At 44.1% G+C, this 14,681-nt stretch overlaps 1 protein-coding gene across 4 annotated transcripts in view; it reads right to left on the bottom strand.

Annotated features, from left to right (window-relative positions):
- The window catches only part of LOC110498407 (lysine-specific demethylase 7B), a 54,129-nt gene that overhangs the window by 5,509 nt on the left and 33,939 nt on the right, over positions 1-14,681 (bottom strand). For 2 of the 4 annotated variants that reach the window (XM_021575039.2, XM_021575025.2), the window contains exons 5-18: positions 11,473-11,614; positions 10,374-10,560; positions 9,994-10,156; positions 7,135-7,222; positions 4,237-4,343; positions 4,052-4,143; positions 3,711-3,797; positions 3,194-3,439; positions 2,850-2,974; positions 2,350-2,558; positions 2,169-2,263; positions 1,927-2,075; positions 1,604-1,752; positions 1,442-1,500 (exon numbers count right to left, since the gene is read on the bottom strand). In XM_021575039.2, the coding sequence (XP_021430714.2) occupies positions 1,442-1,500; positions 1,604-1,752; positions 1,927-2,075; positions 2,169-2,263; positions 2,350-2,558; positions 2,850-2,974; positions 3,194-3,439; positions 3,711-3,797; positions 4,052-4,143; positions 4,237-4,343; positions 7,135-7,222; positions 9,994-10,156; positions 10,374-10,560; positions 11,473-11,614 (1,898 nt within the window). Of the gene's footprint in view, positions 1-1,441; positions 1,501-1,603; positions 1,753-1,873; positions 2,076-2,168; positions 2,264-2,349; positions 2,559-2,849; positions 2,975-3,193; positions 3,440-3,710; positions 3,798-4,051; positions 4,144-4,236; positions 4,344-7,134; positions 7,223-9,993; positions 10,157-10,373; positions 10,561-11,472; positions 11,615-14,681 lie in introns of those variants that run through there. The other 2 variants (XM_021575031.2, XM_021575047.2) reach the window with 2 other exon arrangements.

The following is a 14,681-nucleotide window of genomic DNA, read 5'->3' as shown; positions in this document are numbered from 1 at the left end:
AAGGGTACGGCTAAAGGCTAACAGAACTGGACGCCTAGTACGATCAGAACAGAGAGTAAAATGAGCAGATTTCTGGGCACGGTAGAATATATTCAAGCAATAATGTACAGACAAAGGTATAGTAGGATGTGAATACAGTGGGGGTAAATCTGTGCATATAGTGATAATGAAAGAGATATTGTCTCTAGAAATGGCTTTTAAACCAGGTGATGTCACTGCGTGTGTGGGGGGTGGAACTAAATTGTTAGCCGAGGCGTGTTGAGCAGTGCTAGAGGCTCTACAGTTAAATAAAACAATAGTTACAAACCAGAACAGCAATCGACACGACGTTAGGGAAAGGCATGCATAGCCGGGTGATCATACAAGTCCAGTGCGTGGCATCAGGCAGCTAGCGGCATGGGGCTAGCAGGCTAACAGAAAGGCCTTAGAGGGATGACGCGACGGAGGGAAGTCTGTTATGGCCCCCTCGTGCAGTTACATCAGTGGACGGATCAGCAGGGCTCCGTGTGGTAAACCAGGCCAATTGGCAAAATATGTATAGTGGCCGAAGACATATGTCCGAAGGGCCTCTTAATCCAGCAGTCCAATGTGCTTTAGATAGCTAGCAGGCCGCAGATTAGCGGCTGTGCGTTCAGGGGTCGTTAGCTGCTATAATTCCAGGTGGAAAAAATAATCATAAAAATGTTAAAAAATATATTTAAAAAATAGGTTCAGAGCTTGCGGTAGGAATCCGGAGATATCGAGAAGAATAAGTCAGACTAGCTCTGGTTTGAGTCGCGCTGTACAGACTGGCGAGAGTTGTCCGGGATAAAGGTAGCTGATGACCGCTAGCAAAGGATAGCTGACTGCTAGCTAGTGGCTTCAGAATATATTCAATGGGCCTCGTAAGCCAACAGTCCGTTGTGCTCTAGACAGCTAGCATTCAGGGGACGTTAGCTGCGAAGGTCGGAAGGTGAGAAGGTTCAGAGCTTGCGATAGGAATCCGGGGATATGGAGAGAAAAATAGGTCCAGTATGCTTTGGTTAAATCGCATTGTTCAAACTGGCGAGAGCTTTCTGAGCTAGAAGTTAGCTGATGACCGTTAGCTGGCTAGTTTATGTTGGAGAGATTCCAGTAAGAGGCAAAGAAAAATACGTTAGAGAAAAAGCAGGTTCACACCACATTGGGTGAGGTGGGTTGCAGGAGAGTATTTTGAAGTAAGGGTTTAGAAAAAAATAAAAAGATATGCGAAGAAAAACATATAAAATATATATACATGGGACACGACAAAACGAAGGACAAATACGTCTGACTGCTATCTTGGATCCAGTGGACGGATCAGCAGGAATACAGAGTGTGATTCTGATGTAGTCTCAAATTAGAGACATCAGACTTAAGAGATGTCAGTCTCAGCATGTGCAGGCATGACCCATTCACTCTTGATTATTATTATTATTATTACCTGAAGGATCAGTGTGGAGTTGCTGTCTGAGTCATCCCCTGACGCAGGCTCTTTTCCACCTACAGGACAAACAGAGAATTTGACTATCTGAAATTGATTGAATTAGGGGCTTAGTCAAATTGAAATCTTGAAGTTTATAAGCATTTCAGGACTGGAGTGTACCACTGTCGGGGGACTGATGAGCCAGGCTGGACCACCAGGGCTCCTGGGCAGTGCTGCTCTCCTCTGGTCGCTGTGGATAAAGCAGCCCTGCCATGGACAGCATGCCCTCAATAGCCTCCTCTTCTGTGGTTGGAGAGGTAGGGCGTTGTCTGCAAACGAGTGTAGGAACAACTTAATGAATCTCTTAACTCAACTGGATAATGAATGAATCATGCACTGTATGAACTCATTTCCCCCATTGTATTTGTATTGCATTGGATTGATGCATACAGAATGCTTAGAACAAGAACGCCACTTGGTCCATTCATCCATGCTTCCTGTACCCTTTGAGTGGTTCGTGAAAGTGGTGAAGGGCCTGGCTGGCCTGGTGTAGGTCCTTCACACTGCCTCGCGCCATCCTGCAATGCTCCTTATCCTCTCTTTTCTCCTCCTCCTCGGAGCTCCCCGAATCTTCCCCCGAGGAGTCCTTTTTCTGCACAGTCACACAGATGTGTCAGCCTTTATAACTTAAACAGTTCTGTGTGAAGGAGAGACAGGGCCTCGGTGAGGAAGTGGGATTAGCTACCTGCAAAGAGCAACGTTCTTCGGACTCAGAGTCTGAAATGTCGGAGTACACTACGGCTCCTTTCCTGAGATCGGAATTCACTCTTTCGAAAAAGTCTGAGGAGGAACAAGAGAAGGATGAATTAAATATCTGCTCCTATAAATGTTAGGTGAAATGCTGGTGCATTCAAAGATGAGCCTACCTAAACCGTTGATTGACAGCTGGTGACTTGACCAGTTAGACTCACTGCTGAGGGGGCTGGGTTTCTCCTCTCTCTCGTGGTCTTGGTGCTGTTCCAGCTTGCTGTCATTGAGCTCGGTCTTCACCAGGACCCTTTCCCTCTGGTGGCCGCCAGTCCTTTTACCGTCCCGCACCGGACTACTCTTCACACTTGTGTGACGACGCTCATCTCTGTGCACACATACACACAATAGTAAGAGGAGAAAAAGCCTAGAGGCAAACAAATTACAGCATATGTCATTTAGGTTATTATTTAGGTTCAAGTTTATTTAAGTGATGAGTTGAAACATGTAAAGATCGCATAGCGCAGGTGGTACGTCCTAACATGTTAAGGCTGTTACAACGGCAGCTCTGAGTTGTAACATGAAACCGCTCCAGCCAATAAGTTGAGCAGTGAGGAGCATCGTCAAAGCCAGTTGGAGATGTTGGGTGTTGAGTAGGTGGTGAGTTCTTCCAGCTCACCTAATAATCCTGCCATTGCACATCACCAGAAGGAGGTTGTTGTCCAGGCTCCTCTCCACCGCTGCAGCAGACGCCATGGACATCTTGTTGAACTTCGCCATCACCGTGGAGCTGAATGGAACATCCTGAGAAAAGGGAAAAGAGATTTACTTTAACAAAAATTTATAATTAACCTAGCCTCAGTGTATGGGTAACGTCCTCCAAGACATGGATAAACCAGGAGAAATGTAGTCATTGTAAATAAGAATTTGTTAACTGACTTGCCTAGTTAAATAAAATAATTTAAAAAAACTATGGGTTACACAAGCAGCATGGGGGAGAGGGTCGTGTGTCAATGCCCTCACCTCCTCAAAGGGTCCCACCTCCAGCCTCATGAGCACTTGTCGTGTGTGCAGCTCCAGGATCTCCAGGTTGGAGGGGGTCTTGGGCGCATGGTGATGATGGTGATGATGGTGGTGGTTGTGCCGTAGCCGTCTGGCTGTCCTGCGAGCATGATGTCCAGCCTTGTCAAGAGTTGACCGCGTCAGTGGGCACGGTCCACATCCCTGAGATTTCACTGGCTTGCTACCTCCACTCTGCTCCTCCTCCTCCTGTGGTCAAGAGATGCTAGTTAGTACAGAACCACAACGCTACAATATCCAGCTTCAAAGAAACAGTGCTTTTGACCTGGTATTTATAAAAAGAGAAAAAGGAAAATATTCAGGGACAGCCAACTTTTACTCAATGAGCACAAATGTTTACAACCAGCTCCAAGTAAGAAGCTTCAGTGTCCTTGTGAGTCAGAGAATTTCTTCTCCTTTATGTTCTCACATAACAGCCTGAGGCCCTCTCTCCCCTTCCTGTCTCCACGCTGGACCTTACCTCCAGGTAGCGGATTTCCTTTGTGAGTTCTTTAATCAGATGGTTGGGTCTGATATGGTCCGGGACATCGCTGGCCTGCTCTGTGACCTGAGGAGAGGCAGAGAGCAGGGGGACAATGAGGGGCTTGTACTGTCTTGTCTGCAGATGGTGGTTAGTTTCCCAGCCAGATCATACCATCACACCGGATACAACCTGCCCACCATTAGCCTTGAAGGAGCCCAATGTAGATTACATTAGAATGTAGATATTGTGACCAAATGTCCTATTCTGTAGAGTCAGATGTTGCACAGACAAAAGAAGCCAATTTGCCATCGAGAATCTGTTTTTCTGTAGTATCCTACCTCTCGTTTCAGCCAGTTTTTCAGTGCATTAATCAAGGCTTTCACTCCATCTGTTAGGTAGACTGGGGGCTGGCAGTTATCCTCTCGTAACTCTGAGAATCATATGAGAAGGATGTTGAAAAAAAGGACAAAGTCACATCACCAAAACAGCAACAAACTCCTCCGCTGAGTGGTATTTCTCTCACCTTTTAGAGTCTCCAGTAGATTATTGGCCACGTACCAGCAGATTGCCTCAAAGTAAGGGAATTTGAAGAGGTCCGGAGTCTTTAACCGCCACTCCATTTCATAACACCTGTAGTTGAGGATGCAGCAATGGAGATCAAACACAGCTCCACAGGGCTGAGACCTAGGCTGAACACATTTAAAATACTCATATGCGGGACAACGGGATGATTTTACGGGACAGTTTGTAGCCTCCATTGGTTGACGATAAAGACATTGACCTATGTCTCTTCTTGCACTGCGCAGAATATCAGATCTCAACAACGATTTTAAAAAGTGTTTAACATCACCAGTAACACATTCCTATGTTATATGTCTTGTCATAAGCGGGTTGGAATGTCAATTCACATCAAATGAATAGGAATTCTGACTGAAATATATGACAAAACTATTTTTGTAAATTTGTGGCATTTTAAATCCGTTGATAAAATGCAGAAAATTATTGTTTGGTAGCGTGGCGCGGGACAAAATGTGGGACTGTCCAGAACAATCCGGAACATGTGGTCATCCTAACAGAGACCCATCCCACTGGGCACAGATGTCAGTTCAATGTCTATTTTTTATTATACACTACATGTGGACACCCCTTCAAATTAGTGGATTCGGCTATTTCAGCCACATCCGTTGCTGACAAGTGTATAAAAATCGAGTGCACAGACATGCAATCGCCATAGACAAGCATTGGCAGTAGAATGAACCATACTGAAGAACACAGTGACGTTCAACGTGGCACCGTCATAGGAAGACACCTTTTCAACAAGTTCATCAAATTTCTGCCCAGCTTGAGCTGCCCCGGTCAACTGTAAGTGCTGTTATTGTAAAGTGGAAATGTCTAGGAGCAACAATGGCTCAGCCGCGAAGTGGTAGGACACACAAGCTCACAGAAAAGGACCGAGAGTGCTGAAGTGCCTAAAATTTTTGTTGTTGCCTGTCCTCGGTTGCAATACTAACTACCAAGTTTGAAAGCCACGTCAGCACAAGAACTTTGTCAGTAACTTGAAAATTGGTTTCCATGGCCGAGCCGCCACACAGGTAGACGGCAGTGGTTAGAGCATTGGACTTGTAACCGAAAGGTTGCAAGATCGAATCCCCGAGCTGGCAAGGTAGAAATCTGCCTCTGAACAAGGCAGTTAACCCACTGTTCCTAGGCCGTCATTGAAAATAAGAATTTGTTCATAACTGACTATCACCATGCACAATTCCAAGCGTTGGCTGGAGTGGTGTAAAGCTCACCGCGATTGGACTCTGGAGCAGTGGAAACGTGTTTTCTGGAGTGATGAATCCCGCTTCACCATCTGGCAGTCTGACCGATGAATCTGGGTTTGTCGGATGCCAGGAGAACGCTACCTGCCCCAATGCATAGTGCCAACTGTAACGTTTGGTGGAGGAATAATAATAGTCTGGGGCTGTCTCATGGTTAGGGCTAGGCCTCTCAGTTACAGTGAAGGGAATCTTAATGCTAGTGACATTCTAGACAATTCTGTGCTTCTAACTTTGTGGTAACAGGCCCTTTCCCTGTTTCAGCGTGACCATTTATTTTATTTAGCCTTTATTTAAACAGGGAGTCACACAGATTAAAAATATATATTTTGCCTTGTATAACATTACAATAAAAACAGAATAATAAAACAATATAATTCAGCACACAATAAACATATTTAATAAAAACTATCACATTCAACTGCATAGAGGTCCTCAATCAATCATTTAAACTGCCTGAGTGGCACCAACACATCTAACTGCAGTGAATTCTGCAGATTGCACAGGGGCAGTGTGGAACACAAAACGAAGTCCATACAGAAATAGTTTGTTGAGATCGGTGTAGAAGAACTTGACTGGCTTGCACAGAGCCCTGACCTCAACCCCATCAAACACCTTTGGGATGAATTGGAACACCGACTGCGAGCCAGGCCTAATCGCCCCAACATCAGTCCAACTCATCCCAAAACCCAAAATTCTTCACATCCCTGTTAGTGAGCATTTCTCCTTTGCCAAGACAATCCATACACCTGACAGGTGTGGCATATCAAGAAGCTGATTAAACAGCATGATCATTACACAGTTGCACCTTGTGCCACAACACAATACCACAGATGTCTCAATTTTGAGGGAGCACGCAATTGATATGCTGACTGCAGGAATGTCCCCCAGAGCTGTTGCCAGAGACTTGAATGTTAATTTCGCAGTACATCCAACCAGCCTCACAACCGCAGACCACGTGTAACCATGCCAGCCCAGGACCTCCACAGCCGGCTTCTTCATCTGCGGGATCATCTGAGACAAGCCACCCGGACAGCTGATGAAACCGAGGAGTATCTGTCTGTAATAAAGCCCTTTGGGTGGGGAAAAAACTAATTCTGATTGGCTGGGCCTCGCTCCCAAGTGGGTGAGCACATGCCCTCCCAGGCCCACTTATGGCTGCTCCCCTGCCCAGTCATTTGAAATCCATAGATTAGGGCCTAATGATTGTATTTATAATCAACATATTTTCCTTATATGGATGTTGAAATTGTTGCATGTTTAGTTTATATTTTTGTTCAGTACACACACACACACACACACACACACACACACACATACACATACACACACACACTCCTGAAATCCAATCAGTTTTTCACATTTTTTTGTTGTTGTTGAAATTAAGTGGAAACAACATTGTTTCATCTAGTTTGTGCCCAGTGGGATCACGGTCAAACCATACAGACATTCTACCACTACTTCATCACTGGCCATTAAAAATAAGATAACAGCGGTGTATTTGGCCATTCATTTCATAATGTTATTACTTAGGTTATTACCAATAAGGACAGTTAATAAAATACGCATAGGCCAGGTGGGGCAGTTTTTCAGGTGCTCACCTGAGCTGCATGCCTATGTTGAGGTTGTGGAGAAAGTTCCCACCGAACGCCATGCAATCTTGAGAGGTGAGAACAGCATGGATCCATCCTGGGGAACACAGAGGAGGATGGACCAAATCAACGGCTGACCTACCGATGTGGAGCAAAAGGCTAGTAGCACGAGGCAAAAACAGCCTGCCAACTGAAAATCAATCCATCACCCTCTCCAGTTTCAAGTTTCTCTGAACTCTGCTTTGCATGCAATACATTTAAATTTGGAACATTTTGGAATTCTTGTTTTACAGCTGTATATGTTTAAGACACAAAGGGTTTAGGAAAGGATTGTATTATTACACCAGAGGATATATCCTTCCATCTGGCAGCAGTGCAGCCAAACAGGTGTGCCAATGCTGTGCCGGTGGACCCTAAACATAATAAATGTTCTGTCATGGAGGGTGAACATGGAGCTGCTGTGCCCCCAGCAGAGAGGATGGTAGCCGCTCAAGAGATTATATGGATGGCTGACACCAGATGGGGTTCTCTCTCAACCACTGCCTGTCTGCAGGTCGCCTACATACCAGCCATCAATAGCCCAACACTGACCTTCCCTACCAGGGGGCCTTTGGCTTCCCGTGACAATTAAAGTGTCTGAAATGGTTTATGTTACAACATACATTACCGGTCAAAAGGTTTAGAACACCTTCAAGGGGATCCGAAACAGCAACCTTTCAGTTACTGGCCCAACGCTGCCTGCTGCCTCATGGCTACCTTATGAGTGTCATTGATAAACAATGTCTTTACATGGGGATTAACATGGTTTGCATATTAAAGAATGCTGGTTGTGTCCGTTTATATACTGAGGGCCCGTGTGTGAGAACTGGGGGCCTGTGGGAGCGATTTGACAGGTTGGTGAAGAGGGACCATGAGCGTGACCCAATATGGACCAGGGCCGGGCAGCTCTCCCAGCAGGGAGCCACTCGTAATCTCAGTGTCTGCTAGCATCATCAGCCCAGAGAGCTTTCACACACCCCAGCCCACCAACTGGGAAAAGCAGCCTTGTGGGAAGCCATGTGGTTTCCCTCTAGTGAAAAAAATAAGTTTCACTATAAATAATTTGGAAATCTGCTTCTCTGCCCTGTGGTTAGAGAAACTGGATAATATATATATATAAAAAAATCATACACAGTGCCTTGCAAAAGTGTTCATCCCCCTTAGCATTTTTCCTATTTTGTTGCATTACAACCTGTAATTTAAATTGATTTTTATTTGGATTTCATGTAATGGACATACACAAAATAGTCCAAATTGGTGAAGTGAAATGAAAAAAAGAACTTGTTTAAAAAAAATTTAAATAATAAAAAACGATAAAAATATCAAAATGCATATGTATTCACCCCCTTTGCTATGAAGCCCCTAAATAAGATCTGGCGCAACCAATTACCCTCAGAAGTCACATAATTAGTTAAATAAAGTCCACCTGTGTGCAATCTAAGTGTCACATGATCTGTCACCTGATCTCAGTACATATACACACCTGTTCTGAAAGGCCCCAGAGTCTGCAACACCACTAAGCAAGGGGCACCACCAAGCAAGTGGCACCATGAAGACCAATAAGCTCTCCAAACAGGTCAGGGACAAAGTTGTGGAGAAGTACAGATCAGGATTGGGTTATAAAAAAATATCCAAAACTTTGAACATCCCACAGAGCTCCATTAAATCGATTATTAAAAAATGGAAAGAATATGGCACCACAACAAACCTGCCAAGAGAGGGCCGCACACCAAAAGCTCCACAGCGGAGATTGGCGGATCTGTCCATAGGACCACTTTAAGCCATACACTCCACAGAGCTGGGCTTTACGGAAGAGTGTCCAGAAAAATGCCGTTGCTTAAAGAAAAAAATAAACAAATACGTTTGGTGTTTGCCAAAAGGCATGTGGAAACATTTAAATGTCTAGGAATGGCCTAGTCAAAGCCCAGAACTCAATCCAATTGAGAATCAGTGGTATGACTTAAAGATTTCTGTACACCTGCAGAACCCATCCAACTTGAAGGAGCTGGAGATGTTTTGCCTTGAATAATGGGCAAAAATTCCAGTGGCTAGATGTGCCAAGCCTATAGAGACATACCCCAAGAGACTTGCAGCTGTAATTGCTGCAAATGGTGGCTCTACAAAGTATTGCCTTTGGGGGGGGGGGGGTGAATAGATATGTACACTCAAGTTCTGTTTTTTTTGGTCTTATATCTTGCTTGTTTCACAAAAAATATTTAGCATTTTCAAAGTGGAAGGCATGTTGTGTAAATCAAAACGACAGAAACCCCCTAAAAAAAAAATCTATTTTAATTCCAGTTTGTAAGGCAACAAAATAAGAAAAATACCAAGGGGGTGAAAACTTTCGCAAGCCACTGTGTGTGTGTGTGTGTGTGTGTGTGTATGTATGCATGTATATAAATAAAGTATCACCTATTTGACTTGCCATATGATGTGGGAAGGACCATATGACGTGAGGAAGTTATGTGAACCAGTTGACGGAAGGAAGATGGCATGTGGTTCTGGTGTCCACGGAGACAAAGTGAATCACTCAGGCCCTTCGGCGCTTACAGTTGAAGACACAATCACACAGGCCTTCCTGTGAGACACCATCAAAGGCTAGCTGGTCCGCTCAGTGTCAAGTAGAAAAACAGCTCTACGGCTCCTTATGGCTCTTGTGTTTTTTAATGCCCTGAAGCAGAGCTTTGGAAATATAGTGCTGTATATGACGCATGTTGAAACAGTAGAGAAATTTGAACACTTTGAACTCAGACAAGTTCCTTATAAAAAATGAACACATTTTGTCCTGAGGTGAAAACAGAGAGTTGCAGAAATGTAGTCTCTCCTCACCTGTGGGGATGAGGACGGTGGTTCCCTGCGGCACCACACACTTGTAGCACTGGTCCACCTTGTCCCCGAAGAACACCTCGCTCTGGTTGGGGGACGAACTCCACACCTCGTATAGTGTAAGATTATCCTGGGTCGGTTTGATCAAGTAGAAAATCTTCTCTCCCTTCAGGACAAAGATTAAACATTTGAATTACTAACATAAATGTACAGTAGTGTATCTGAGGGGAATATTTGTGGTTAATCATGCTGGGCTGTCAGACAACATAGCCAAAGCAAACAGACTTGAACAACTCTAGCCTAACCGTAGCACATATTTCAAAAGGGATACGCTGCGGTCTGAAGATATACAATATGCTGAGCACAGCAATTCCCGAGTTTACCCAGAGTACATGGTACCACACAGATGTGCCTCCAAAGTCTATGTGGAAGTCTGTGTAGCTGTCCTTCACCCCCATCAGGCAGTACTTCTGAACAAAGGGCTTGGGGAAGAAGGAGTCCTCTGGCCAGTAGTTCTCCACCCAGGACATCTTCTGAGCAATATCAGGCACCACCACCAGCTCTGCCATCCTGAGAGAATACAAAATGAGAGTTTAGTGATGTTCTACCAGTAAGGCAGTCGTTTGTCACGCAACTCATTCAATACATCCATCATTGCGCACTAATAAGGCTAAACCGTTCGTCATGCGACACCTTCAGATCACTGTTCACCAATCAGCCAGGCATTGACCAATGAGATTCATTTAAAATAATGCATTTCTCCCGACCTCTTTGCCGTTTTCACTTTCTGTTTTACAGGTCACCCACCAACAGTTGAGGCCTCGTCTTATCGTAGGGGGATTGGCTTCATCGCCCCCTGCCTGCTAATCAGGCAGAGCTGATGGTTCTAAATCAGTCGGCCCTAATGGGGTTCCTCCAGAGGACATCTTTTCAGATGACAATACACATTCTTTTCTAAAAACAATACAGCCGTTCAAATGATCATTTCCACTGTGAAGCCTGGTAGAACATTGATGCTCAGTTATGAAGGATCCAAGCTCAGTCTCTTATTTTTTTCTAAACCTTTCCGTCTCTCTAAATAGGTTGTAAGCAAAGTGCATGTTGGCAGTGGATCCCTTCTGCTTGTCTGTAGTAGACAGCTTATCTTCAATAGTGCCGTCAGCGCTGTACTTCTGAACTCAGAAAGAATTTGCATCCCTGCTGTTTGGAGTGCAATGCTCATCTCCTCTCACTACTATACTTGCAAGCATGGGGAATATACATTTAGACCCAATTATAGTCCTACAATTTCACTGAATCACAGGAGTATTCGCTAAATGATAGCAGGTAATCTATAACAATTAAGTGCTTTTAGCTACAAATATTATAATTATAATGGTGAATATTTAGTGAAGCCAGAAAATACTAAAGTCAATCCAAATTATACATTGATCAAAGCAGCAACAGGACATGTGTTAACTGCGAAAAGTAACCAATACTTACTTGGTGTCTGAAAACTCCAGACTGATCACGTTCAGCACCTTTGGCCGATGAGGTTTGTAGTAATACTTGACAAACTCTCGAAGCTTCATTTTGCTGTCTGCCTGTCTGGCAACATCAATGACATCCACGATTTTGTCACCACCTGCAAGAGAATGTGTCAGATCAGATGATTTATGCCATGTGGGAGGGAGTTAGGCCTAAAGGGCAGTTGAGGAAAGGACATGCATAACACTTGAATGTAGAATGTTAGGTAAGGACAGGTGACAGATGGATTTGAAATTATATTACAGCCATATTATTAGGTGTGACTCATGATGGAATATCACAGAACAGCAGACTGATAAATGCTAAGCTCCGCTTAATTTTTTTTTTTAAACTAACATATTGAATTCTACCAGGTATAGTCAAACCAGTCCAATCCCTGCCCTCTCCCCCAGCCCAGCCACAAACTACTGCAGCAGAAATACTGGAGGCCGAGACACTGTGGCCCCATCCGATGATGCCCCCGGACAGGGCCAAACAGGCAGGAAATAACCCCACCCGCTTTGCCAAAGCACAGCCCCCACACCAGTAGAGGGATATCTTCAACCACCAACTTACCATCCTGAGACAAGGACAACTGCGCTTGAGAACTCTAGTGGCTCTGACTGGCCTCGTTCAGAGCCACTAGAGTTCTCAACGGGGCCACAGTGTCTCGGCCTCCAGTATTTATGCTGCAGTAGTTTGTGTCGGGGGGCTAGGGTCAGTCTGTTATATCTGGAGTACTTCTCCCGTCTTATCCGGTTTTAGGCTGGGTTTCTGTACAGCACTTTGAGATATCAGCTGATGTAAGGGCTATAAAAATAACTTTTATTTGATGGAGCTTGCTGACACTTTCATAACCCCCCTAATACTTCTGATGGAAACCTCAGTGCTGCTGCAGTCTCCCCACTGGAGGAGGTGCATTGAAACATCCAAAGCAATCTCTCCAGATGCAATTACTGTACTCCCAGTGATGAAGGCAGCAACAGGAGGAGGGAAGGCTTGGAGGGGACCTAGTAAGAGTTGGTTAATGTCTTTCATGTGTGTAAATAACCTCACCTGTATACAACTGGCAAACGGCAAATAGAAAATGGCGGAGGGGTGAACAGACCTGCCGTTAACATGGGGCTGTACCAGGACAGCTGGTGGTTGTGCAAGCCCAGCCCTGTTTGGCCCCACTGGCCACCTCCTGATGTCAGGGAACAGCTAAAGGCAGAGCAGCCTCACATACAGAACAGCCAGGAGAACACTTGTGTACAAATGGGGAAGGGCGCTGCCTGGGTGTAGTATGACCAACGACAAGTGGGGGCAATAAATCTCTCCAGACACAAATGTCCTAGGCAAATATTTATGGTACTCATATAAGCAATTATGATCCCTTCATCAATCTTTTCATCCAGTGACAGTCAGGTACCAGAAGCACAGGTTTCCTGGAGAATAGATGGTTCTTTCTTAGTTCCAGGTCTGAAGTGCGTGGATAGTGTGATGTAACAACCATGCTCTGAAAAGGGCAATAGCTGATTTACAACAGGTTTGCCATTATGCTAAAATGGAGAGATGGCATGGAAAACACATTTTTCAATACAATAACTTACAGGTTAGCAGGCAGAGTGCCCACTGAGCTAAATTGATTAGCTGGGCAGCTGGCCTGTGGTGAATGCTTGAGTTGTTGTGAAGCATTTAAACATTAATGTGAATATAATAATAAATGTATATAGCGCTTTTCATTAAACAGAATCTCAAAGTCTCTCAAAGTAAAATATGTCAAAATGAACAATGTCTGAATTTTTTTTCAGACTAATCTACCCCCATTTAAACCGCTGTGAAATATATTTTCTTTAATCAAAAATATTGTATTTTCAGCTGGTGTACAAAACCAAAAGTAAAAGATGCAAAAACGAAACTTAAGAATGGGAAGCATAGAATAACGCACATAGAACAGATATACAGCTTCTTAGACTGACGTTCAATGAGAAAGAAATGTGTGTTGTAGATCTTTCAATGTGAAAAAAGTAACATATTGCAGTGGTGCAAAGAGCTTTCAGGAGTCCCAGTGCCATGAAGAGTAACCAATTACTGGGAGGTCTGTGCTTCTGCCAGTGACAAATAACATTGTGTTCAGACCTACAGAACAGTGCACAGAATGATTTAGTCTCTGACAGTAGTGAGATCAGAGTTTGGAGCATGTTTATCCCAATGGAAAAGCATACCATTAACCCTTTCTAGTGTACAGTTCCACTGCCACACTGACCATGGGCATTACATTTAAAAAACCATGAGACAATGATTCCCATGCTAAGAGGCACAATGGCCATGCTGCACTTTCTCAGGTTAGCTGCAAAAGTGAGATGGTTTTGTCTCCACTCTGTGTGTGTGTGTGTGTGTGTGGGCAGTAGACTGAAGGAGCAGAGTGAACATAATTTGAGCCCAAAAGAAAGTTAGCCGGACATGAACCTGAGATGTCTGATAATGTACTGGGGAAGTAAGGGGATCCCATAAGTACCAAACTCAATAGTGGAGAGAGGTGATGAAACACTGTCTGATGTAAACTAATCCACCATTATCTACACACGTTTTTATTATTGGTGGATTAAAGGTAGACTCAGAGATATGACGTAGATGCAGAAAGTAAACAGCATTGTGGGTCAATTTCCGCAACAACTAAGAACATTGAAGTGCGAAGCTCAACTTCACTGTTTTGGTGCCCTGACAACCACACTGTGAACAGTGTAAAGTGAACCCCTACACTAGAGATTGACTCGGAAGTGAAAATTCATTCCTGTTAATATTTTTCCTGTATTGTTCTGACCCAGCAACAGTTCTATAACCCCAAAACTTTCCTGCCCTTCCCGATAAAAAAAAAAACACTCCCGTCCTGTGCTCATTTTTATGCGCAGAAATATGTAGGCTATTGTGTTATGAAGTATTGAAAATAATTTCAGTAATTCAATATGCAACTGTGATGTGGTTGTCTTTACTATCTTAGTTAAATGCACTGACTAAGTTGCTCTGGACAAGAGTGTCTTCTAAATAAACTTTTTCACTCAGGTCCCCCTTCCAGCATTAGGGCACATTCCGTGCCCTCACCCCCGCACACACATTTCTATGGACACAAGCACTGTTCATGACACAAACTTCTCACCCCTCTTGTTGAGAAAATGTAGGTTTAAAGTTTATTTCCTGCAATG

This window comes from Oncorhynchus mykiss, chromosome 2 (genome assembly GCF_013265735.2).
Source record: "Oncorhynchus mykiss isolate Arlee chromosome 2, USDA_OmykA_1.1, whole genome shotgun sequence".
Lineage (NCBI taxonomy): Eukaryota > Metazoa > Chordata > Actinopteri > Salmoniformes > Salmonidae > Oncorhynchus > Oncorhynchus mykiss.
The sequence above is the reverse complement of the archived record's forward strand: the minus strand, read 5'-3'. Positions and strand labels throughout refer to the sequence as shown.